At 48.9% G+C, this 23,266-nt stretch overlaps 1 protein-coding gene, 1 long non-coding RNA gene and 1 other non-coding gene across 5 annotated transcripts; 1 reads left to right on the forward strand and 2 right to left on the reverse strand.

Annotated features, from left to right (window-relative positions):
* Positions 1–22,632, reverse strand: kpnb1 (karyopherin (importin) beta 1). Of its 3 annotated transcripts, none has more exons than XM_074657169.1 (22): positions 22,283–22,630; positions 19,621–19,679; positions 16,331–16,513; positions 16,041–16,241; positions 15,769–15,921; positions 15,589–15,648; positions 15,411–15,500; positions 15,116–15,232; positions 14,910–15,011; positions 13,838–14,062; positions 12,281–12,472; positions 12,060–12,190; positions 11,839–11,986; positions 9,458–9,529; positions 9,200–9,344; positions 9,035–9,117; positions 8,592–8,699; positions 7,988–8,131; positions 6,235–6,340; positions 4,311–4,425; positions 2,587–2,748; positions 1–1,822 (listed from the first exon to the last, which is right to left on the reverse strand). In XM_074657169.1, coding segments are annotated over exons 1-22 (2,637 nt in total). In that variant the 5' UTR covers positions 22,323–22,630; the 3' UTR covers positions 1–1,821. The 3 variants fall into 3 exon arrangements, with proteins under 3 accessions (XP_074513270.1, XP_074513271.1, XP_074513272.1); XM_074657170.1 differs by having other exon boundaries at positions 15,122–15,232; positions 22,283–22,629; XM_074657171.1 differs by lacking the exons at positions 1–1,822; positions 2,587–2,748 and having other exon boundaries at positions 4,292–4,425; positions 22,283–22,632.
* LOC141781422 (uncharacterized) lies at positions 5,436–5,767 on the forward strand. Its single transcript, XR_012596868.1, has 2 exons — positions 5,436–5,528; positions 5,711–5,767. It is a non-coding gene; the product is annotated as an uncharacterized LOC141781422 (long non-coding RNA).
* Positions 6,068–6,203, reverse strand: LOC141781665 (small nucleolar RNA SNORA79). The gene has a single exon (XR_012596926.1). It is a non-coding gene; the product is annotated as a small nucleolar RNA SNORA79 (small nucleolar RNA).
* Positions 22,633–23,266: the final 634 nt, after the last annotated feature.

Raw genomic sequence — 23,266 nt, forward strand, 5'->3', positions numbered from 1 at the left:
TTCAGTACAATATAGACTTTATTAGTTCACTAAAGTTGAATATGAAATAAAAAGCAGATCGGCTTTAATGATTCACATGTTCAGTAATAATCGAGTCGTCAGGTTCATCATGTCAACACAGGAAGTGCGTCCTCCCTACGGCTGCCGCACCTCTACAAAATAAAAGCTCTCCGAAGCTGTAAACACTTCACTTTCAACTCAAGGAAAACTTGATTTCTTTATGAGACGACTTCCACTTTAGTTACAGGAAGTGGTTTGTAAACAGGAAGTCAAGCCAGACACCTCAAAGCCTCAGAACAACAGGCAACGAGGAAGGAAAAATTAAAACGCCTTTATTGTGGCGGTTAAATCATTAGAAACGCCACCATGTTTGGACCAACGGGCAGCTCCAACGAAGAACTACAGCGGTCCAAACAGGTCAACGTCTTTAACCATTTAGCTGCTATAATAACAGACCTTTAATAATACGCTCTGAGAGGTCGGGGCGTCTGGATTGACTTCCTGTTTGCTTTCCGTTTCCCAAGAGCACCTGACATGTTGATCTACAGGTGAGACGTAGATCCCAGTCGTCGTGTTTAATGGCGGTTAGGAGGCTGAAAGTGAAGCGATCAGACCGGAGCCGAGGCGGACAGACGGCACCGAGCGTGCTCGCAGGTTTCTGCAGCCCACAAAGTACAAACGTCCCAACAGAGCTCGCCGTCGGCGGTGAGGAGCGGCCGCCGAGCTGCTGCTACCAAACAAGCCATGAAGTGAGTTTAAAAAACAGAACAAGAAAAGAATCCGGGTTCTTCGTGGCGTCGAGTCGACGAACCAACAGCTTCATAGTCCGAAACATCTCGTCAGTCCGACAGACGACAGAAAAGACCGAAATCACCAGAAGCGCTCGGGGAATGTTTCACATCATTTTATTGTTTTTGTTTTTTTTTACTTTATTTTCATCATAGCAATGGAAAAATATAACCTTATACAAACGTCTTCAATTCTCTGAATTTCTTTTTTAAACAAGCAAAAATGGTGAGTGACCCTTCTCCCAAACCAAGTGCAGCGGGGAAATAAAAACTGAAACGCTTCACCAGCAGCTCACTTCCACTCCTTTTATTTTCCGCTTAACTATTTTCCATTTGGCACTCGCTCCTCGGAGGATTACTTTTATTTTGTAGGAATTTAGTGCTGTTGTTGTTGTTGTTTGGATAAGAGCGCCGAGCACCGCGGATGGAGGCGTTCGTGTCCGTCAGACCTCCGCCGCTGTTTCAGTGCTCCGAAGAAGAAGAAGAAAAATAAGAGCAACAAAAATCTAAAGTTTTCCACAGAAGTCCACAAAGTCCGCTCGGTTTTTATCTTTGATTCCACAAAAGTCTTTTATTTTCATCGTCGTGTTTGTATCTATTTCCCCTCCTCCTCCCACCTCCTCCCCCGGCTCGAGGGGCGGCGGCGGGTCGGTGACGTCATCGTGATGTAGCAGGAGAGCCCGGCTACGGCGAGAGAGGTGGATTGTGGGAGGAGGGCTCGGAGGTGAGTTTGTTTTGATTAGGGGGGGGTGGAGGGGGGAGTCAGAGTCCAGTCCACAGGCCGTCCAGGAAGAGGTGGGGAGGGTGGGGGGGGGTCGCCTGCTGGAACTGAAGGTGGTGTGATGTCATCGTCTCTCGCTCGCTCACACGTCTCTCTCTCACACTCATCTCACGTCACTCGACTTCTGCTTCGACCGGACGCTCGCGACAAAGACAGAAGAGTTAATTCCAGTGGGGCAGTTTGTCCTCGTTGTTCACTGATGTCCGTCTCTCTCAAATCTCGCTCTCGCTCTTCATCCCCAACCGGCAGCGATCTGAAGAGGAGGAGAAACCGTCAGCAGGAGGAACACAAACAGGAAACATTTCAATTCATACATTTTTACATTTCTAATTAATAAAAATAAAATCTAAGTTCCATGTTCAGTCGTCTATTACTCACGACCTTTAATATCGGAGACATTTTAGGCAGAAAAAATAAAGAAATCTGTCTGGAGCCACAAAATATGTGATCATTGTGATGAAGGTAACTCAGTTTATAGTCTAAGTATATAGAATATCAGTCTAATGCAGTGAGGGCCAAAGAGACAATGTACTACGGAGTATTAGGGCCACATTGAGGGAAAACACATCTGAGATTTACACAATAAAGTCATAACTTTATGAGAAAAAAAGAAAACACGTAAAATTACTATTTATAATATTATGACTTTATTCTGTAAATCTCAGATGTATTTTCCCTCAATGTGTTCCTAATACTCCGTCGTACCGTTGAACCATGGACCTAGGATCAATAAACATGAAAATGTAAACAAAGAACAGTTATTCATTTCTATGTTTAATAATCCACAGAGAGCCGCTGGAGAGGAGCTGAAGAGACGCAGGTTGCTGACCTCTGGTTTTAGCTGCAGTATCGTTTCAGTATCCAGATATTTAGGCGGAGTATCGGATCAGTCACAATTTTGGCATCGTGACGACGCCAGAGTGTGTGTTTCAGTGTGTGTGTGTGTGTGTGTGTGTGTGTATATATTGGTGTGTGTGCGTGTGCATGTGTTTGCGTGTGTGTGCGTTGGGGTCTGACCAGGCCTGGCTCTTGAGCTTGCGGAGCTCCTTGGTGGCCCAGGTGGCGAGCGTCTTGGTCTTGTTGGTTTTGGAGCGTCGACCCTCCGTCAGCAGGTCGTTGATGAGCGGACGAACCTCCACCAGCTTCATCACGTCTTTACCGAACGCCGTGCACAGGTCGCTGAACACACACACACACACACACACACACACACACACACACAGAGCGAGAGAAAGAAAACAGACATCAACAAACAACACTGAGGCTTTTAATGTGAAAGAAACTAAACAAATGAAGAGAAACGGATGAGCCGGCGTGATCAGGTCGTATTAAACATGAACACATGAATCATTAAGATTAAAGGGTTAAAACCGTTTACTGACTACACTCCTTCAGAGATGACGTCATGTTTGCTGTTAGCCTACGAGCTAACGGTCCGTTGTACTGGGTGTGCTGGTCTCAGATACTGTGGTTGTGTTTCCATCACGCTGTCAGAGTGGTGCATGAGTTATCATCACAGACCAGACACACATCTGTCCTCCATCTATCCAGATGTGAACCACTGACACTACCGGTCACCATGGCAACAGGTCAATAGTCCAGTGATCCAGATCAGAGATATTAAAGGACCAGAGTGGAACATTTAGGGGCTCTAATATTAATAAGCAGGTTTTCATTAGTGGTTATTAACGGCTTTGTTGAATCCTCCATTCTGATTGGTCGATGGGGCATCGCCATGAATGGGTTTATCTCACAACAATGGCGCACTAGCTAGCTGTACGTTATCCCTTAAATAACCACCTGATTATCACAATCACTGTTTTTATTAATATCTACACAGAGATAGGCCCGTTTAGTGATGATGTCAGTGTTAGCTGGAGGCTAACGCTAGCAGTGGGCTAACATTAGCTGGAGGCTAACGCTAGCAGTGGGCTAACATTAGCTGTGGGCTAACATTAGCTGGAGGCTAACTCTAGCAGTGGGCTAACATTAGCTGGAGGCTAACGCTAGCAGTGGGCTAGCATTAGCTGGAGGCTAAACAAAGGAAAGACTGGAGGCTAACGTTAGCAGTGGGCTAACATTAGCTGGAGGCTAACGCTAGCAGTGGGCTAACATTAGCTGGAGGCTAACTCTAGCAGTGGGCTAACATTAGCTGGAGGCTAACACTAGCAGTGGGCTAACATTAGCTGGAGGCTAACGCTAGCAGTGGGCTAACATTAGCTGGAGGCTAACGCTAGCAGTGGGCTAACATTAGCTGGAGGCTAACGCTAGCAGTGGGCTAAAGCTCCACATCTAAATGTCCTCTGTGTTGTTGTCTGAATCCAGATCTCACAGACATTAGAGATGAGTAACTGTGATTGGAGCTCTAGAGCTACAATATCAGAGAAGCGTTTCAGAGACGGAGAGGAAATGATGCTAATAGTTTAGCCTTCTGCTAACAGCAGCTAACGTGAGCCGTTAGCTGCTGTTAGCAGAAGGCTAAACTATTAGCATCCCTTTCTCTCCGTCTCTGAAACGCTTCTCTGATGTTGTCCGACTCTCTTTGTGACTGACTTTACTGAAGGATAGTTAACTAGAGACATCCACAGATTTATACGCCCTCAGTTTATCTTTACAGCGCTGCCGCTGGTCACCGGCCCGCTGGTCGGACGCAAGGCTACTTAGCTAGCTTAGCTCGGCCTATCAGGACCCTGGTCAGCTGGATCAACAGAGCTGTCAATCAACCCCCCCCCCCTCCTTACCCGATGAGTCCGGCAGCGTTGGCCACCACTCCATCAGAGTGATCTTCATCCTCAGCTATGTGATGGATGAAGGAGAGGATGAACTCCACCCGAGGCTGCACCAACATCACATCAGCTACAGGGGGAGGAAGAGGAGGAGGCAGGGAGGAATAAGAGGAGGAGGAAGAGGAGAGAGGAGGAGGAGGGAGGAAGAAGAGGAGGAAGAGGAGAGACGAGGAGGGAAGAAGAAGAGGAGGAAGAGGAGAGACGAGGAAGAAGAGGAGGAAGAGGAGAGAGGAGGAGGAGGGAGGAAGAAGAGGAAGAGGAGAGAGGAGGAGGAGGGAGGAAGAGGAGGAGGAGGAGGAAGAGGAGAGAGGAGGAGTTAGGGAGGAAGAGGAGGAGTTAGGGAGGAAGAGGAGGAGGTAGGGAAGAGGAGGAGGAGGAGGGAGGAAGAGGAGGAGGTAGGGAAGAGGAGGAGGAGAGAGGAGGAGGAAGAAGAGGAGGAAGAGGAGAGACGAGGAAGAAGAGGAGGAAGAGGAGAGAGGAGGAGGAGGGAGGAAGAAGAGGAAGAGGAGAGAGGAGGAGGAGGGAGGAAGAGGAGGAGTTAGGGAGGAAGAGGAGGAGGTAGGGAAGCGGAGGAGGAGGAGGGAGGAAGAGGAGGAGGTAGGGAAGAGGAGGAGGAGAGGAGGAGGAGGGAGGAAGAGGAGAGACGAGGAGGAGGGAAGAAGGAGGAAGAGGAGAGACGAGGAAGAAGAGGAGGAAGAGGAGAGAGGAGGAGGAGGGAGGAAGAAGAGGAAGAGGAGAGAGGAGGAGGAGGGAGGAAGAGGAGGAGGAAGAGGAGAGAGGAGGAGTTAGGGAGGAAGAGGAGGAGGTAGGGAAGAGGAGGAGGAGGAGGAGGGAGGAAGAGGAGGAGGTAGGGAAGAGGAGGAGGAGAGAGGAGGAGGAGGGAGGAAGAAGAGGAGGAAGAGGAGAGACGAGGAAGAAGAGGAGGAAGAGGAGAGAGGAGGAGGAGGGAGGAAGAAGAGGAAGAGGAGAGAGGAGGAGGAAGAGGAGAGGAGGAGGTAGGGAGGAAGAGGAGGAGGTAGGGAAGAGGAGGAGAGAGGAGGAGGAGGGAGGAAGAAGAGGAGGAAGAGAGACGAGGAGGAGGGAAGAAGAAGAGGAGGAAGAGGAGAGAGGAGGAGGAGGGAGGAAGAGGAGGAGGAAGAGGAGAGAGGAGGAGTTAGGGAGGAAGAGGAGGAGGTAGGGAAGAGGAGGAGGAGGAGAGAGGAGGAGGAGGAGGAAGAGGAGGGAGGAAGAAGAGGAGGAAGAGGAGGAGGTAGGGAAGAGGAGGAGGAGAGAGGAGGAGGAGGGAGGAAGAAGAGGAGGAAGAGGAGAGACGAGGAAGAAGAGGAGGAAGAGGAAGGAAGAGGAGAGAGGAGGAGGAGGGAGGAAGAAGAGGAGGAAGAGGAGAGAGGAGGAGGAGGGAGGAAGAAGAGGAGGAAGAGGAGGAGGGAAGAAGAAGAGGAGGAAGAGGAGAGAGGAGGAGGGAGGAAGAGGAGGAGGAGGAGAGAGGAGGAGGAAGAGGAGAGAGGAGGAGGAGGGAGGAAGAGGAGGAGGAGGAGAGAGGAGGAGGAAGAGGAGAGAGGAGGAGGAGGGAGGAAGAGGAGGAGGAGGAGGAGAGAGGAGGAGGAAGAGGAGAGAGGAGGAGGAGGAGGAGGGAGGAAGAGGAGGAGAATAAAGACTTCAGAAGCAGCAGATGAAATCTTCAGTTTTAAAACCAGCACTTTGTTTTATTTTTATTTTGTTGAGTCTCGCAAAACCAGGAAGCAGTGAGCGGGCGGCGGCCTGCGGCTCTCTGGGTGAAACAGACTCGTTCATCTGCGACGGCGTAAAATCCTCCTGATCCACTGCAGTCAGGAAGAGGAACCGCCGTCGTGTGTGTGTGTGTGATCATGTGATCACTTACGGTGAACGTTCTCCTGGTCCCCCTTCAGGCCCTGGATGATCCCGGTGTACGCCTCCAGACAGCCCTCCCTCAACTCGTTCAGGTAGTCCACCATGTCGTAGTCCGTCTGAACAAACACACACATTAACACACACACATTAACACACACATATGGTAACACACACACACATTAACACACTCAGTTACACACATTAAGTCACGGGAGCGCGCCATAACTCTCCCCTGATTTTATTCCCACTAGGTGGACTCTTAAGGTGGACTCTTAAGGTGGACCAGCTTTTCTCCTTAAAGTGACAAGTTTTTCTCTTTTAATTGATTAAAAATGGATTAATTTTTAATCAATTAATATTAATTTGAACCGTTTTAACCGATAATGTTAATCGGTTAAACAGTTAATTATTAGCATCTCTATGAGGGACTCTGTACTGGGTGTGCTGGTCTCTATGTGGGACTCTGTACTGGGTGTGCTGGTCTCTATGAGGGACTCTGTACTGGGTGTGCTGGTCTCTATGAGGGACTCTGTACTGGGTGTGCTGGTCTCTATGAGGGACTCTGTACTGGGTGTGCTGGTCTCTATGAGGGACTCTGTACTGGGTGTGCTGGTCTCTATGAGGGACTCTGTACTGGGTGTGCTGGTCTCTATGAGGGACTCTGTACTGGGTGTGCTGGTCTCTATGAGGGACTCTGTACTGGGTGTGCTGGTCTCTATGAGGGACTCTGTACTGGGTGTGCTGGTCTCAGATACTGTGGTTGTGTTTCCATCACTCTGTCAGAGTGGTGCATGATTTATCATCACAGACCAGACACACATCTGTCCTCCATCTATCCAGATGTGAACCAGACTGCATGAGAGCTACGTATAACAGACCGTCGCTGCGTATAACAGACCGTCGCTACGTATAACAGATCGTTGCTATGTATAACAGACCGTCGCTACGTATAACAGACCGTCGCTGCGTATAACAGACCGTCGCTGCGTATAACAGACCGTCGCTACGTATAACAGACCGTCGCTACGTATAACAGATCGTTGCTATGTATAACAGACCGTCGCTACGTATAACAGACCGTCGCTGCGTATAACAGACCGTCGCTGCGTATAACAGACCGTCGCTACGTATAACAGACCGTCGCTACGTATAACAGACCGTCGCTACGTATAACAGACCGTTGCTATGTATAACAGACCGTCGCTACGTATAACAGATCGTTGCTATGTATAACAGACCGTTGCTACGTATAACAGACCGTTGCTATGTATAACAGACCGTCGCTGCGTATAACAGACCGTCGCTGCGTATAACAGACCGTCGCTGCGTATAACAGACCGTCGCTGCGTATAACAGACCGTCGCTGCGTATAACAGATCGTTGCTATGTATAACAGACCGTCGCTACGTATAACAGACCGTCGCTACGTATAACAGACCGTCGCTACGTATAACAGATCGTTGCTATGTATAACAGACCGTCGCTGCGTATAACAGACCGTCGCTGCGTATAACAGACCGTCGCTATGTATAACAGACCGTCGCTGCGTATAACAGACCGTCGCTGCGTATAACAGACCGTTGCTATGTATAACAGACCGTCGCTGCGTATAACAGACCGTCGCTATGTATAACAGACCGTCGCTGCGTATAACAGACCGTCGCTGCGTATAACAGACCGTATAACAAACAGTATGTTTTTCACGCCCCTGGTAACCTCCTGTCCCATCACCATGGTTACGATGTCCTGAGCGTGGCGTTTACCTTGTCCACCTGAGCCTGGGAGGCCTGCTGCAGCGTGTCCAGGACGATGTCCAGGTACTTCTTGAACTCTCCTCCGATGGCCAGAGCGATGTCGCCGAACGCCGACAGGATCTGAGGCTTCACCGACCGATGGACGTTCTCGTTCTGCACAGAGAGACAGACGTCACTGGACAAAGACGGACACACCAGCAGCTCTCTGACGCCGGACGTTCTTATCATTAATACGGATTCATCAGATCATCAGTCTCTTTATCAATTCAATATTACAATTCAACGTTTGATCTATAAAATAAATAAAAGGACCGAAATATTAAAGTTACAATCTCTGAGGAACATCTGCCCGTAGCGGCGAGGGTTACCTGTAGTCACGGCATCAGGAGTCTCTAATTTACTTTACTGTTAACGCACCCTATTTATTGATCCCAGCTACAGGAAGTCATTAAACAGGAAGTGAGAACTAAAGACAGACAGGAAGTGAAGTGTGTAGGTCTCAGATAAAAGTGGTTGGTTTTTACATCACACGTCAGCGTGGTGCATGATTTATCATCACAGACCAACACATCAACACAGACAGACTCTTCCTCCTCCTCCTCCTCTTCCTCACCCCGAGGTTCTCCAGCAGCAGCTGCATGATCTCGTCACAGAAAGGCAGGATGTTGGACATCAGAGCTCTGCACAGGTCACACACCAGACCCACCGCCGCCAGACACACCTGCAACATCATCATCAATATCAGTATCATCATCATCATCATCAGTATCATCAGCTGAGCACCACTGAGAGTAAGTCAGTCCTCTACAGACGAGAGCGACGGCCGGCTCCACCGCCACACTATAACGTTTGCTGTCCGTGACGGAGTTAGCGTGCAGCTGTTGGCGTGGAGGTCTCAGATAACGTGGTTGGTTTTTACATCACACTTCAGCGTGGTGCATGATTTATCATCACAGACCAACACATTAGCAGCAGCCGGTCGCCTGGTTCACTGGACCACAACAGTTTAAGGTGGAGGCGTACCCGATACCGGGCGTAGTTAAGGTGGAGGCGTACCTGATACTCGGCGTAGTTCTTCAGTCCGATCCCCAGGAAGGGCTTGAAGGCATCCATGTATTTCTGGAAGTCGGCGCCCAGAACTGAAACACAGACCAACAGTCAACAAGGCGTCTCGTCCGTCCTGACAGTGATGTGCGTGCGTTTCTTCTTCTGTGGTTCTACCTTCCACCAGCGTGGACACGGCCATCAGAGCGTCCTCCTGGACCCCCCCGGAGCCGGCGGTGCTCTGAAACATCCTCAGCAGAGACGCCATTACCACGTCGGAGATCTGTAGGGCGTCCTGATGCTGCACTTTACGCAGCACGTTCTGCAACAACGCACACAGGAAACACTCGCACCGTCACAATAAAGGCATGAACACGACGCCAGGGACTTTACCAAAGTAAGAGCGCGATGTCTGCTCAGGTGTGGGGGCTTTACCTGTAGGGTGGCGCACAGCAGCGACTGCAGGTCGTTGAACTGGATTCTGTCTGAGGTGCTCTGGATGTGAGACTGGGGACACACAGGAAGTGACATCATTACACAGCTGGGAAGTGAACGCTACAGGAAGTCGTTAAACAGGAAGTGAGAGCGAGTGAGGAAGTGTGGAGGTCTCAGATAACGTGGTTGGTTTTTACATCACACGTCAGCGTGGTGCATGATTTATCATCACAGACCAACACGGGTTCATGTATATAGCGTGATGAAGAGAGAGTGTGATGAAGAGAGAGTGTGATGAAGAGAGAGGTGATGAAGAGAGAGGTGATGAAGAGAGAGCGTGATGAAGAGAGAGGGTGATGAAGAGAGAGCGTGATGAAGAGAGAGGTGATGAAGAGAGAGCGTGATGAAGAGAGAGGTGATGAAGAGAGGTGATGAAGAGAGAGGTGATGAAGAGAGAGGTGATGAAGAGAGAGGTGATGAAGAGAGAGCGTGATGAAGAGAGAGGGTGATGAAGAGAGAGGTGATGAAGAGAGAGGTGATGAAGAGAGAGGTGATGAAGAGAGAGGTGATGAAGAGAGAGCGTGATGAGAGGTGATGAAGAGAGAGAGGCGTGATGAAGAGAGAGCGTGATGAAGAGAGGGGTGATGAAGAGAGAGGTGATGAAGAGAGAGCGTGATGAAGAGAGAGCGTGATGAGAGGTGATGAAGAGAGAGAGGTGATGAAGAGAGAGAGGTGATGAAGAGAGAGAGGTGATGAAGAGAGAGGGTGATGAAGAGAGAGGTGATGAAGAGAGGTGATGAAGAGAGAGCGTGATGAAGAGAGAGGTGATGAAGAGAGAGGTGATGAAGAGAGAGGTGATGAAGAGAGGTGATGAAGAGAGAGGTGATGAAGAGAGGTGATGAAGAGAGAGATGATGGAGAGGTGATGAAGAGAGAGGGTGATGAAGAGAGAGGTGATGAAGAGAGAGGTGATGAAGAGAGAGGTGATGAAGAGAGGTGATGGAGAGATGATGAAGAGAGAGGTGATGAAGAGAGAGATGATGAAGAGAGAGGTGATGAAGAGAGAGGTGATGAAGAGAGGTGATGAAGAGAGAGATGATGAAGAGAGAGGTGATGAAGAGAGAGGTGATGAAGAGAGGTGATGAAGAGAGAGATGATGAAGAGAGAGGTGATGAAGAGAGAGATGATGAAGAGAGAGGTGATGGAGAGAGGGTGATGAAGAGAGAGGGTGATGAAGAGAGAGGGTGATGAAGAGAGGTGATGAAGAGAGAGATGATGAAGAGAGGTGATGAAGAGAGATGATGAAGAGAGATGATGAAGAGAGAGGTGATGAAGAGAGAGGGTGATGAAGAGAGAGGGTGATGAAGAGAGAGGTGATGAAGAGAGAGGGTGATGAAGAGAGAGCGTGATGAAGAGAGAGCGTGATGAAGAGAGCGTGATGAAGAGAGAGGTGATGAAGAGAGAGCGTGATGAAGAGAGAGGTGATGAAGAGAGAGCGTGATGAAGAGAGAGGTGATGAAGAGAGAGGGTGATGAAGAGAGAGGTGATGAAGAGAGAGCGTGATGAAGAGAGAGGGTGATGAAGAGAGAGGTGATGAAGAGAGAGCGTGATGGAGAGAGAGGGTGATGAAGAGAGAGGTGATGAAGAGAGAGGGTGATGAAGAGAGAGCGTGATGAAGAGAGAGGGTGATGAAGAGAGAGGTGATGAAGAGAGAGGGTGATGAAGAGAGAGCGTGATGAAGAGAGAGCGTGATGAAGAGAGAGGTGATGAAGAGAGAGCGTGATGAAGAGAGAGCGTGATGAAGAGAGCGTGATGAAGAGAGCGTGATGAAGAGAGAGGTGATGAAGAGAGAGGGTGATGAAGAGAGCGTGATGAAGAGAGGTGATGAAGAGAGAGGTGATGAAGAGAGAGGGTGATGAAGAGAGAGCGTGATGAAGAGAGAGCGTGATGAAGAGAGAGCGTGATGAAGAGAGCGTGATGAAGAGAGCGTGATGAAGAGAGCGTGATGAAGAGAGAGCGTGATGAAGAGAGGTGATGAAGAGAGAGGTGATGAAGAGAGAGGTGATGAAGAGAGGTGATGAAGAGAGAGATGAAGAGAGAGGTGATGAAGAGAGAGGGTGATGAAGAGAGAGCGTGATGAAGAGAGAGCGTGATGAAGAGAGAGCGTGATGAAGAGAGCGTGATGAAGAGAGAGGTGATGAAGAGAGAGGGTGATGAAGAGAGAGCGTGATGAAGAGAGCGTGATGAAGAGAGCGTGATGAAGAGAGCGTGATGAAGAGAGAGCGTGATGAAGAGAGAGGTGATGAAGAGAGAGCGTGATGAAGAGAGAGGTGATGAAGAGAGAGCGTGATGAAGAGAGAGCATGATGAAGAGTGGACTGACCTCCATCTGGAGGACCTGCTGCAGCCGCTCCATGATGACCAGCGTGGTCTTCTGGACTGCCGGGTAACAATCCTTCGCACTGTTCTTCACGATCTCCATCAGAGCCTCGTAGGCAGCGGAGCGAAGGTTGTTCTGGTGACCGTCGGGTCTGCACAGGAAACACATCATCATCATCATCATCACCGCCATCATCATCATCATTAGAATGATCCCCCCTCTACCTGTCTGTGGTCTCCAGGAGTTTCTGGACGATGATCTCGAAGGACGAGGACAGACAGTAGGTGCTGGGCTCCTCCTGGTCCTCTGCAGCGTCTGTAGCTTCATAAGCTGCTTCAGCCAGAGACGAGAAGGCCTGACAGGAAACAGGAAGTTACACTTAACCTTCATCTTCCCAGCAGCCACCAGGCTCCAGATATGTGATGTCACGTGACCCGCAGCTCACCCAGCAGACGTTGGAGGCCACTCGGGGCTCGGCCCCCAGGCCCTCGATCAGACACTGCAGCAGGGGGGCCAGGTACACCTCGTTGATGGCTGCTTCAGGCAGCAGCTCACAGATCCTCCCCACCGTCCACGCCGTGGTGTCCCTCACCACCACGCTGGGGTCCTTCATCAGCTCGATCAGGGTCGGCATCGCCTGCAGGACCACCGGTTAACTAGTTAGTGACTGACCCGTACGACCAGAGGTTAACTAGTTAGTGACTGACCCGTACGACCAGGGGTTAACTAGTTAGTGACTGACCCGTACGACCAGAGGTTAACTAGTTAGTGACTGACCCGTACGACCAGAGGTTAACTAGTTAGTGACTGACCCGTACGACCAGGGGTTAACTAGTTAGTGACTGATCTGAACGACCAGGGGTTAACTAGTTAGTGACTTACCTGAATGACCAGGGGTTAACTAGTTAGTGACTGACCCGAATGACCAGGGGTTAACTAGTTAGTGACTGACCCGAATGACCAGGGGTTAACTAGTTAGTGACTGACCCGAATGACCAGGGGTTAACTAGTTAGTGACTGACCCGAATGACCAGGGGTTAACTAGTTAGTGACTGACCCGAATGACCAGGGGTTAACTAGTTAGTGACTGACCCGAATGACCAGGGGTTAACTAGTTAATGACTGACCCGAATGACCAGGGGTTAACTAGTTAGTGACTGACCCGTACGACCAGGGGTTAACTAGTTAGTGACTGACCCGTACGACCAGGGGTTAACTAGTTAGTGACTGACCCGTACGACCAGAGGTTAACTAGTTAGTGACTGACCCGTACGACCAGAGGTTAACTAGTTAGTGACTGACCCGTACGACCAGGGGTTAACTAGTTAGTGACTGATCTGAACGACCAGGGGTTAACTAGTTAGTGACTTACCTGAATGACCAGGGGTTAACTAGTTAGTGACTGACCTGAATGACCAGGGGTTAACTAGTTAGTGACTGATTTGAATGACCAGGGGTTAACTAGTTAGTGACTGATTTGAATGACCAGGGGTTAACTAGTTAGTGACTGACCCTAATGACCAGGGGTTAACTAGTTAGTGACTGACCCGAATGACCAGGGGTTAACTAGTTAGTGACTGACCCGAATGACCAGGGGTTAACTAGTTAGTGACTGACCCGAATGACCAGGGGTTAACTAGTTAGTGACTGACCCGAATGACCAGGGGTTAACTAGTTAGTGACTGACCCGAATGACCAGGGGTTAACTAGTTAGTGACTGACCTGAATGACCAGGGGTTAACTAGTTAGTGACTGACCTGAATGACCAGGGGTTAACTAGTTAGTGACTGACCTGAATGACCAGGGGTTAACTAGTTAGTGACTGACCTGAATGACCAGGGGTTAACTAGTTAGTGACTGACCTGAATGACCAGGGGTTAACTAGTTAGTGACTGACCTGAATGACCAGGGGTTAACTAGTTAGTGACTGACCTGAATGACCAGGGGTTAACTAGTTAGTGACTGACCTGAATGACCAGGGGTTAACTAGTTAGTGACTGACCTGAATGACCAGGGGTTTGAGCTGGTTGAGTTCGGGTCCTTCCAGGATGGATCCGAACGCCATGACGGAGGCGTCTCTGTAGCGCCAGTCTGGGTGTTTGATGTGTTCTTTGATGAAGGGCAGAACGTGAGGAACCACGTCGTCCTCGCAGCAGGTCGCCAGCAGCATCAGACACACACCCGCCGCCTTACAGGGGTTCCAGTCGTCATCGTCGTCGTTCTCGTCCTGCAAAAAGTAATAAAGTCAAAGGTCACATGACGGGTCTGGTACCAAAATACAGCTGGTTAGCCTCCAGCTAATGTTAGCCCACTGCTAGCGTTAGCCTCCAGTCTTTCCTTTGGTTAGCCTCCAGCTAATGTTAGCCCGTTGCCAGCGTTAGCCTCCAGCATTAACCTCCAGTCTTTCCTTTGGTTAGCCTCCAGCTAATGTTAGCCAACTGCTAGCGTTAGCCTCCAGCTAATGTTAGCCAACTGCTAGCGTTAGCCTCCAGCTAATGTTAGCCAACTGCTAGCGTTAGCCTCAAGCTAATGTTAGCCTCCAGTCTTTCCTTTGGTTAGCCTCCAGCTAATGTTAGCCAACTGCTAGCGTTAGCCTCAAGCTAATGTTAGCCTCCAGTCTTTCCTTTGGTTAGCCTCCAGCTAATGTTAGCCCACTGCTAGCGTTAGCCTCCAGTTTTTCCATTGGTTAGCCTCCAGCTAATGTTAGCCCACTGCTAGCGTTAGCCTCCAGTCTTTCCTTTGGTTAGCTTCCAGTTAATGTTAGCCCACTGCTAGCGTTGGCCTCAAGCTAATGTTAGCCCACTGCTAGCGTTAGCCTCAAGCTAATGTTAGCCCACTGCTAGCATTAGCCTCCAGCTAATGTTAGCCCACTGCTAGCGTTAGCCTCCAGCTAATGTTAGCCCACTGCTAGCGTTAGCCCACTGCTAGTGTTAGCCTCCAGTCTTTCCTTTGGTTAGCTTCCAGTTAATGTTAGCCCACTGCTAGCGTTAGCCTCCAGCTAACACCGTGACCTCATCATGACATCATCACTAAAGGGTCTATAAGGTCAAGAGGTCAATAGAGCAAACAGAAACCTGTTTGGTGAGGGTCTGGGTCAGGATGGGGACCAGGTACTGCAGGGCTCCTTTGGCGTAGAATTTACTGGTGTGCTCGGGGGGGCGTCCCTGCTCCGAGGCCTGCCATTGGATGAGAGCAAACAGGAAGAGACCAACAGTCACAGGGGGGTGGGTTTCAACAAACTGGAGCTGAAATGGTTGTTAACGTAACAAAGTCTGCTTACACAGACCTCTGAGGCCTCGATGGCCAGGTCCATCTCCTCGTCACAGACATTGGACCAGAACTCGATGCCCTGTAAGGCCACCTCGTCGATGTCGCTCTTCATCGCCTCGATGGTGATCTGAGAGGAGGAAGCAGTGGAACACAGAAAGAAGGGGAGAGCAGACAGAAGAAGTTAAAGAAGGAAGAGTTAAAGTCAAACTTGTAATTTAAATTGAAGCATCCTGTGGGTTTATACTCGTTTCTCTGTGTGGCAGATTAAATAAACTCTAACTGTTGGATGAAGAATAAGAACTCACGGCGAACAGCGCTGGACCCATGTAGGTCTCCATGTACTGATAGTACAGAGACATGATCTTCACTAGGTTCTGTAAGGCCGCCACACGCACCTGAACACACAGCAGAGGGATGAACACACGTCAGACAGGAGGGCGCGGTCATTAAAGGGTTAACGGCGAGACGGACGAGTTTACTCACTCTGGTGTCGGGACACTGCGTCGCTTCACACACCACCTGCATGATGAAGTGTCTCTCCGTCTGAAACACACAACACAAACTGATGTTTCACAATAAAACTCAACAAGAATCTTTACATCGACTCCTACAAAATAAACTTTCCACTGAAGCGACAGGAAGTGAGGTGTCCTGCGTGGTTACCTCCTTGTCGAAGTTGGCTTTGGTGAACTCCAGAGAGTTGAGCAGGGCGTTGGTAGCGGCCAGTTTAACGTTGTTACTGGGCTCCTCCTTCCTCATGCCCTGGATGATGGCCGTCAGGATCTGGTTGGCGTTCTCCTGCAGCTGTTCTGGGTCCTGAAGGAACCAGAACCAGAACCGGGTCAACGGGGTGAATATCAGGGCATGAATTAACTGTGTTTCAGAGATCTTGGACTGAACGGACGCTTGGTTAGCGTGGGATTGTGCTGACTCACGATGTCCTGGCAGATGTATCCGATGGCCTCCAGCGTGGACTCCTTCATGTGCTCGGTGCTGGAGGGGTCGGTGACGTTGGCCACCAGCTGTGGGATCAGCTCGGGCCACTGGTTGACGGGGATCTCTGCGCAGGCGATCCCGGCGACGCACTGCGACGCCGAGCTGGGCCGGTACGTCTCGGTGCCCAGAGTCTGTAAAACCTGCCGGACGGAGAGACAGACGGACGGACGTGAGGACAGTACAAACATCAGATGAATGAACGGCGTGAAGACAGTTTCAGAGTCCTTACGTAGTTCTTGATCTCGCGGCGAGCGTTGGCGTCGATGGCCAGCCATCTCTGCTGGTACTGTGTCTTCACGTCGGGGTCTTTGGAGGTCAGAGAGTTCTTCACCTGCAGACCGGCAGCAACACGAGCCACCTGAGTGTTCCCTGGGTTAGCCAACACCTTGGACAACTCCACCAGGAATGTGGGCTGAGGGAGGAGAGAGAGAGAGAGAGAGGAGGGAGGGAGGAAGGAGAGAGGGATGGACAAGAGGAGAGGAGAGGAGAGGAGAGGAAGGGACAAGAGAAGAGGAGAGGAGAAGTGAGGAGGGAGGAGCAGAGGAGGGAAAATAGGAGAGGAGAAGGGAAGAGAGGAGGGAGGAGGAGAGAAGGTGTGATGAGAAGAGGAGAGGAGGAAGGAGGAGAGAAGGTGGGATGAGAACAGGAGAGGAGAAGTGAGGAGGGAGGAGGAGAGGAGAGGGAAAAGAGGAGGGAAACAGAATAAGATGAGTAGTTATTGATCTGTGACTTGATAGCTGACTGATCATCCAACATTAAACGTTGCGTCACATGGAAACAGAAATACTGTTATTAATAACAATAATAATAATAATTATTACAATCATAATAACTAATAATCTGTTCTCCTGGGTAAATGAGAACGTAATGTGGAGTGTAATAATCACTAGATAGCAGCTGATGAAGAGCGCAGACAGTGATGAAGATGAGAACTCCAGAACAAGTGAGTAAGTGGCCCTTTACCGAGGATAAACCAAACACTAGTGAGAAATATCATCAGTATTGAGTCTAAACATCATGTTACAGCTTCATGCTTCAGATGTGAGAAATGTCCCATGATGCTCTCTGGTGTCTGACTATCAACATCCTCCTCTGCAGCTCTCGACACCCACTCTACTCTACTCTCTCCTCTCTGCTCCGTCTTCCTCCTGTAGTTAACACATCACATCATCTCTCTCCGTTAACTCCGTCACTCCATGACGACGGTTAATAGAGACACACCGGTTCATCTACCACACCATGACGACGGTTAATAGAGACGCACCGGTTCATCTAACACACCATGAGGACGGTTAATAGAGACGCACCGGTTCATCTAACACACCATGAGGACGGTTAATAGAGACGCACCGGTTCATCTACCACACCATGACGACGGTTAATAGAGACACACCGGTTCATCTACCACACCATGAGGACGGTTAATAGAGACGCACCGGTTCATCTAACACACCATGAGGACGGTTAATAGAGACGCACCGGTTCATCTAACACACCATGAGGACGGTTAATAGAGACGCACCGGTTCATCTACCACACCATGACGACGGTTAATAGAGACACACCGGTTCATCTACCACACCATGAGGACGGTTAATAGAGACGCACCGGTTCATCTACCACACCATGACGACGGTTAATAGAGACACACCGGTTCATCTACCACACCATGAGGACGGTTAATAGAGACGCACCGGTTCATCTACCACACCGGTGTATCCATTTATATTCCTACCATACAACTACATTGATAGGTACTTAGCGATTTCTCCTTCACGGGGGACATATATCGATCTAAAATCCATTTACAAGGTAAATAATAAGGATGCACCGATACCACTGTTTTTCAGACTGAGTACAAGTACTTCCATTTGGGTACTCTCCGATACCGAGTATCGATACGAGTACTTCTCTGAGCCTAAAGACCCTCGTTAACAGCCAGCTGGAGGGTGTGAGCGACACACGGCAGGCTGGGGAGTCGGTGGCTCACGGGGCTCACGGCTCCCTGCGCGGACTGTCCTCAGTGCGCTCCGACCGTATCGTGCCACGGCCCACGTAAAAGGCACCAGGGGCCTGTGGCGATGTCGGCAACCCACCCGACCCGTCTTGAAACACGGACCAAGGAGTCTATCGCGCGGGTCCAGTGGGGTCGGGTGCACCACCGGCCCGTCTCGCCCGCAACATCAGGGAGGTGGAGCGTGAGGACCCGAAAGATGGTGACGGGAGGTTAACGTCACGCTGCTGTAAAGTGGTATCGGTGTCGTTGTATCGGAGCCGTTTTGCGTGTACGAGTACAGTATCGAACCCGATAACCGATACTGGTATCGGTGCATCCCTAGTAAATAATGTATATTTTAACACTTTTATTAGTATAGAAATGTTAAACGTTACCGCCATACCATAACATTCCTGCTAACTGTTTTGCACTTTTCTTTTTAATTTCTCAGGCATTTGTTTCGCACATATTTCGGCCTTTATTTGGGCCATAATTCTGACATACTTTAGCCTCTTTTGTGACATATTTCAGACATTTTGTGGACATATTTCGGCCTTTTTAATATTTTTTTGCTTTCAGTCTTATTTCGCCTTGTTTTCTGACTTTGTTCAGTTATTTTCAGACATATTTTGGCTTTTTTTAGACGTTAGCATGCAGCTTTAGCTCCGCTCTGTCTAGCTCTGCTTTTCCTGTCAATGTGTGAAACCCAAAGTGTTTCCATCCTTTACTGGATGTGTAGTGTTTACCACGCTGGATTTAACATGTGAGGGTGCAGGTCGTATCCACGACGACCCTCCAACGTTTTACACTCTCTGAGCTTTGTTTTGGTTGACGGATACGGAACGGATATGACGTCACGTTACTCAGACTACCACAATAAAAGCGGTAACTTCCTTCTACCTCCACATAGACTCAGATGAAGCAGATATATCCATCCTGGTTTTAAAACATCTGGTTAGAAATCATAAAAAAAGAATCAGGATACAGAGGTGAATCGGTTTTGTTTCCCGCCCCTACTGGATACCAAGTGAAGTGTGGAGGTCTCAGATAAAAGTGGTTGGTTTTTACATCACACGTCAGCGTGGTGCATGATTTATCATCACAGACCAACACAGCAGCTGGTCCCTTATTTCAAAATCGTAAAAATAAAATAAAATAAAATAAAATAAATAAAACAAATAAAATAAATAAAACAGGATACATAGAGAATCATTTTTCTCCACCTCTAATAAATCAGGTGAAACTTGATTTGTCTCATTTTAACATGAGAAATGGTTTGAACTGATCTGCAGCCTCACATCAGATCATCTGATGGGTGCAGCTGCCTCCATGAAATGCTAACTCTAGCAGGCTGTGTGTGTGTGTGTTAATGGAGGGGGGGGCAGCAGGGCGGGCTCCAGCTGTCCTGAGCTCCTCTCTGTTCCATCCATGCTGCTGCCTCACTGACTGACTGCAGCAGGTCAGTCAGATTCTCCCACCTCCACCAGTAACACCAGTATCACCACCAGTAGCACCATACTAACCAGGTTCTCTATCGCCGCCTGCTCCAGAAACTTCTGTGCCGCCTCCAGTTCATTCCGATCTGAGGGAGAGATGAGAGAGAAGAGTGGTTATTCAGAGTAACATTAGCCCATCAGCTAACAGCTCGGAGGTTCTGTTAACAGCTCGGAGGTTCTGCTAACAGCTCAGAGGTTCTGCTAACAGCTCAGAGGTTCTGCTAACAGCTCTGAGGTTCTGCTAACAGCTCTGAGGTTCTGCTAACAGCTCAGAGGTTCTGCTAACAGCTCAGAGGTTCTGCTAACAGATCAGAGGTTCTGCTAACAGCTCAGAGGTTCTGCTAACAGCTCTGAGGTTCTGTTAACAGATCAGAGGTTCTGTTAACAGATCAGAGGTTCTGTTAACAGATCAGAGGTTCTGCTAACAGATCAGAGGTTCTGCTAACAGCTCGGTGGTTCTGTTAACAGCTCAGAGGTTCTGCTAACAGATCAGAGGTTCTGCTAACAGCTCGGTGGTTCTGCTAACAGCTCAGAGGTTCTGTTAACAGATCAGAGGTTCTGTTAACAGATCAGAGGTTCTGTTAACAGATCAGAGGTTCTGTTAACAGATCAGAGGTTCTGTTAACAGATCAGAGGTTCTGTTAACAGATCAGAGGTTCTGTTAACAGATCAGAGGTTCTGTTAACAGATCAGAGGTTCTGTTAACAGATCAGAGGTTCTGTTAACAGATCAGAGGTTCTGTTAACAGCTCGGTGGTTCTGTTAACAGCTCGGTGGTTCTGTTAACAGCTCGGTGGTTCTGCTGTGATCCATAAACCGGTTCAGCTGCTCCTCTGTTCCGGTAACACGGTGTTATTCTGTTCTTCTCTGCTTTAATCCTCTAAAGAGGAATAACACAGTTTAATAAGAGCTGGTTGATCAGCTGGAGACACGGCGAGGCTCCAACGTGCTGCTAGCAGCGGGAACACACACATCCTCGGCTAGCATGCTAGTGCTAATGCTAGCATGCTAACAGTAGCATTAGCATTAGCACTAGCCGGGCCAGCGGGACACGTTTGGAGACAGAAACTAAAGTTTTCGGGACAAACATGAAACCGGTTCAAAGAACATCAAGTCAGTTTAAAGATGAGGGAGGTGATTAACAGAACAACCAGGAGGAGCTCTCTCCTCTCAGCGGCTCTACAGCACCGTGAACCCGGAGAGACTCACCGAGGAGCGGCCGGGAGTATGAATGATACGAGCTAGCTGCTAGCGAGCTAGCTGCTAGCGAGCTAGCTGCTAGCGAGCTAGCAGCTAGCGAGCTAGCAGCTAGCGAGCTAGCAGCTAGCGAGCTAGCAACTAACGAGCTAGCAGCTAGCAGAGAGGCTACATCAGCATGGAGGGTCTCTGCTGCTCACCGGCTGCTGTCAGATACACACTGTATTATTATTACTAGAGAGATATAGAGAGAGATATAACATGACAACGAGATTAGAGACAGATGAACTGCTCTCTACCTGAGATCAGACAGGTTGAGACAGAGAGAGAGAGAGAGACAGACAGGTTGAGAGAGAGAGAGACAGACAGGTTGAGAGAGAGAGAGACAGACAGGTTGAGAGAGACACAGACAGGTTGAGAGAGAGAGACACAGACAGGTTGAGAGAGAGAGAGACAGACAGGTTGAGAGAGAGAGAGACAGACAGGTTGAGAGAGAGAGAGACAGACAGGTTGAGAGAGAGAGAGACAGACAGGTTGAGAGAGAGACAGACAGGTTGAGAGAGAGAGAGACAGACAGGTTGAGAGAGAGAGAGACAGACAGGTTGAGACAGAGAGAGACAGACAGGTTGAGACAGAGAGAGAGAGACAGACAGGTTGAGACAGAGAGAGAGAGACAGACAGGTTGAGACAGAGAGAGACAGACAGGTTGAGACAGAGAGAGACAGACAGGCTGAGAGACAGAGACAGACAGGTTGAGACAGAGAGAGACAGACAGGTTGAGACAGAGAGAGACAGACAGGTTGAGACAGAGAGAGAGAGACAGACAGGTTGAGACAGAGACAGACAGGTTGAGACAGAGAGAGACAGACAGGTTGAGACAGAGAGAGAGAGACAGGCTGAGAGACAGAGAGAGACAGGTTGAGACAGAGACAGACAGGTTGAGACAGAGAGAGACAGACAGGTTGAGACAGAGAGAGAGAGACAGGCTGAGAGACAGAGACAGACAGGTTGAGACAGAGACAGACAGGTTGAGACAGAGAGAGAGACAGACAGGCTGAGAGACAGAGACAGACAGGTTGAGACAGAGAGACAGACAGGTTGAGACAGAGAGAGAGACAGACAGGCTGAGAGAGAGAGAGAGACAGACAGGTTGAGAGACAGACAGGTTGAGACAGAGCGCGAAGTCACCAACCAGTGGGACCTGCGAGGACTGAGGCCGAAGCGCTAGCATGTTAGCATTAGCATGGTTAGCATTAATGCTATTATGTTAATGCTAACCATGCTAATGCTAACCATGCTAATGCTAATGCTAACCCAGCGAGGCTTTTCCCTCCTTCTAACTTTCACCGGTTCACCGGAGCTAGCTGCTAGCGGCTAGCTGTTAGCTGCTAGCCGCTAGCAGCGCAGCGCAGCCACCACCCCGGACCAGAGCCTGGCAGGGCGGCAGGCTGAGAGTCGTGTAATGGTTAGTAGGTTAGTGGGCTGATATTGACCTGGAGAGACGGTCTTCTCTAGGATGGTGATGAGCTCCATGGCCCGGCTCTCTCTCTGGGCCCGGGCGGGTCTCTGGTCTCTCTCTGGGTCTAGCTGCTGGTTCTGGTTCTGTTCTGGTGCTGCGCAGCTCTCTGAGAGGATTCTAGTATCGGTCGGTACCGGCCTCAGGGCGGGTCTGCTCGGGTCTGGATGAGGCGGGAGTTCCCGGTTAGCTCTGGTAGTGATGGTGAACCGGTTACCGTGTCGTCGCTCCGCCGCCCGGTCGCATCCTGTGAGTCGGAGGAAAGAAGGGCCGCGCGCTTCTCCCGCGGAAGGATATCACGCTGTGGCAGGGCGACGTGCTGCCTTCAAGGACCGCCGGACGTTCTAACACTCCACAGTGGAGGGGAGGAAATATAGTCACACTTTGTGTTAAATAAATATAATTAAATAAATGTGTGTATGTGTATATATTTATTTATTTTATTATTTCTGTTTATATACACACATATTTATTCATTTATTTTTTAGCAAAACATTTGAATATTTTGTATATATATATATACAAATGTATAATTATATATATGTATATATAATTATACACATACACACACACATATATTGGTATATACATACCAATATATATATATATGTATGTATATATATATATATGTATGTATATATATATATATATATACTGTATGTATATACATATATAATTATACACTATATGTGTGTGTGTGTGTGTGTGTGTGTATAATTATATATATTTATTTTATTTATAATTAATTTTTATATACACACATATTTATTTATTTTTTAGCAAAGATTTGGACTATTTCATATATAGTTAGTTTATAGCATAAAGTTAACTTTTTACGTCTGCTGATTGCTTTCAAACTTCATAAATCATAAAGTTTCGTTTAGCTTATTTTCTGTAATAATCCAAAACCCGATGGAACAATCCCATTGGCTGTTAGCGGAGGGAACCAGAGAGATGATCA

This window comes from Sebastes fasciatus, chromosome 13 (assembly GCF_043250625.1).
Source record: "Sebastes fasciatus isolate fSebFas1 chromosome 13, fSebFas1.pri, whole genome shotgun sequence".
Taxonomy (NCBI): Eukaryota; Metazoa; Chordata; class Actinopteri; order Perciformes; family Sebastidae; genus Sebastes; species Sebastes fasciatus.

Excerpts from the sequence above, each read along its gene's own strand:
- kpnb1 (XM_074657169.1), bottom strand. The coding sequence starts at position 22,322 with ATGGAGCTCATCACCATCCTAGAGAAGACCGTCTCTCCAG. Across the intron at positions 9,530-11,838 it reads AGCAGGTCCTCCAGATGGAG|TCTCACATCCAGAGCACCTC; the intron begins GTCAGTCCACTC and ends GTGTGTCCCCAG. Across the intron at positions 8,700-9,034 it reads AGAACTACGCCGAGTATCAG|GTGTGTCTGGCGGCGGTGGG; the intron begins GTACGCCTCCAC and ends ATGATGTTGCAG.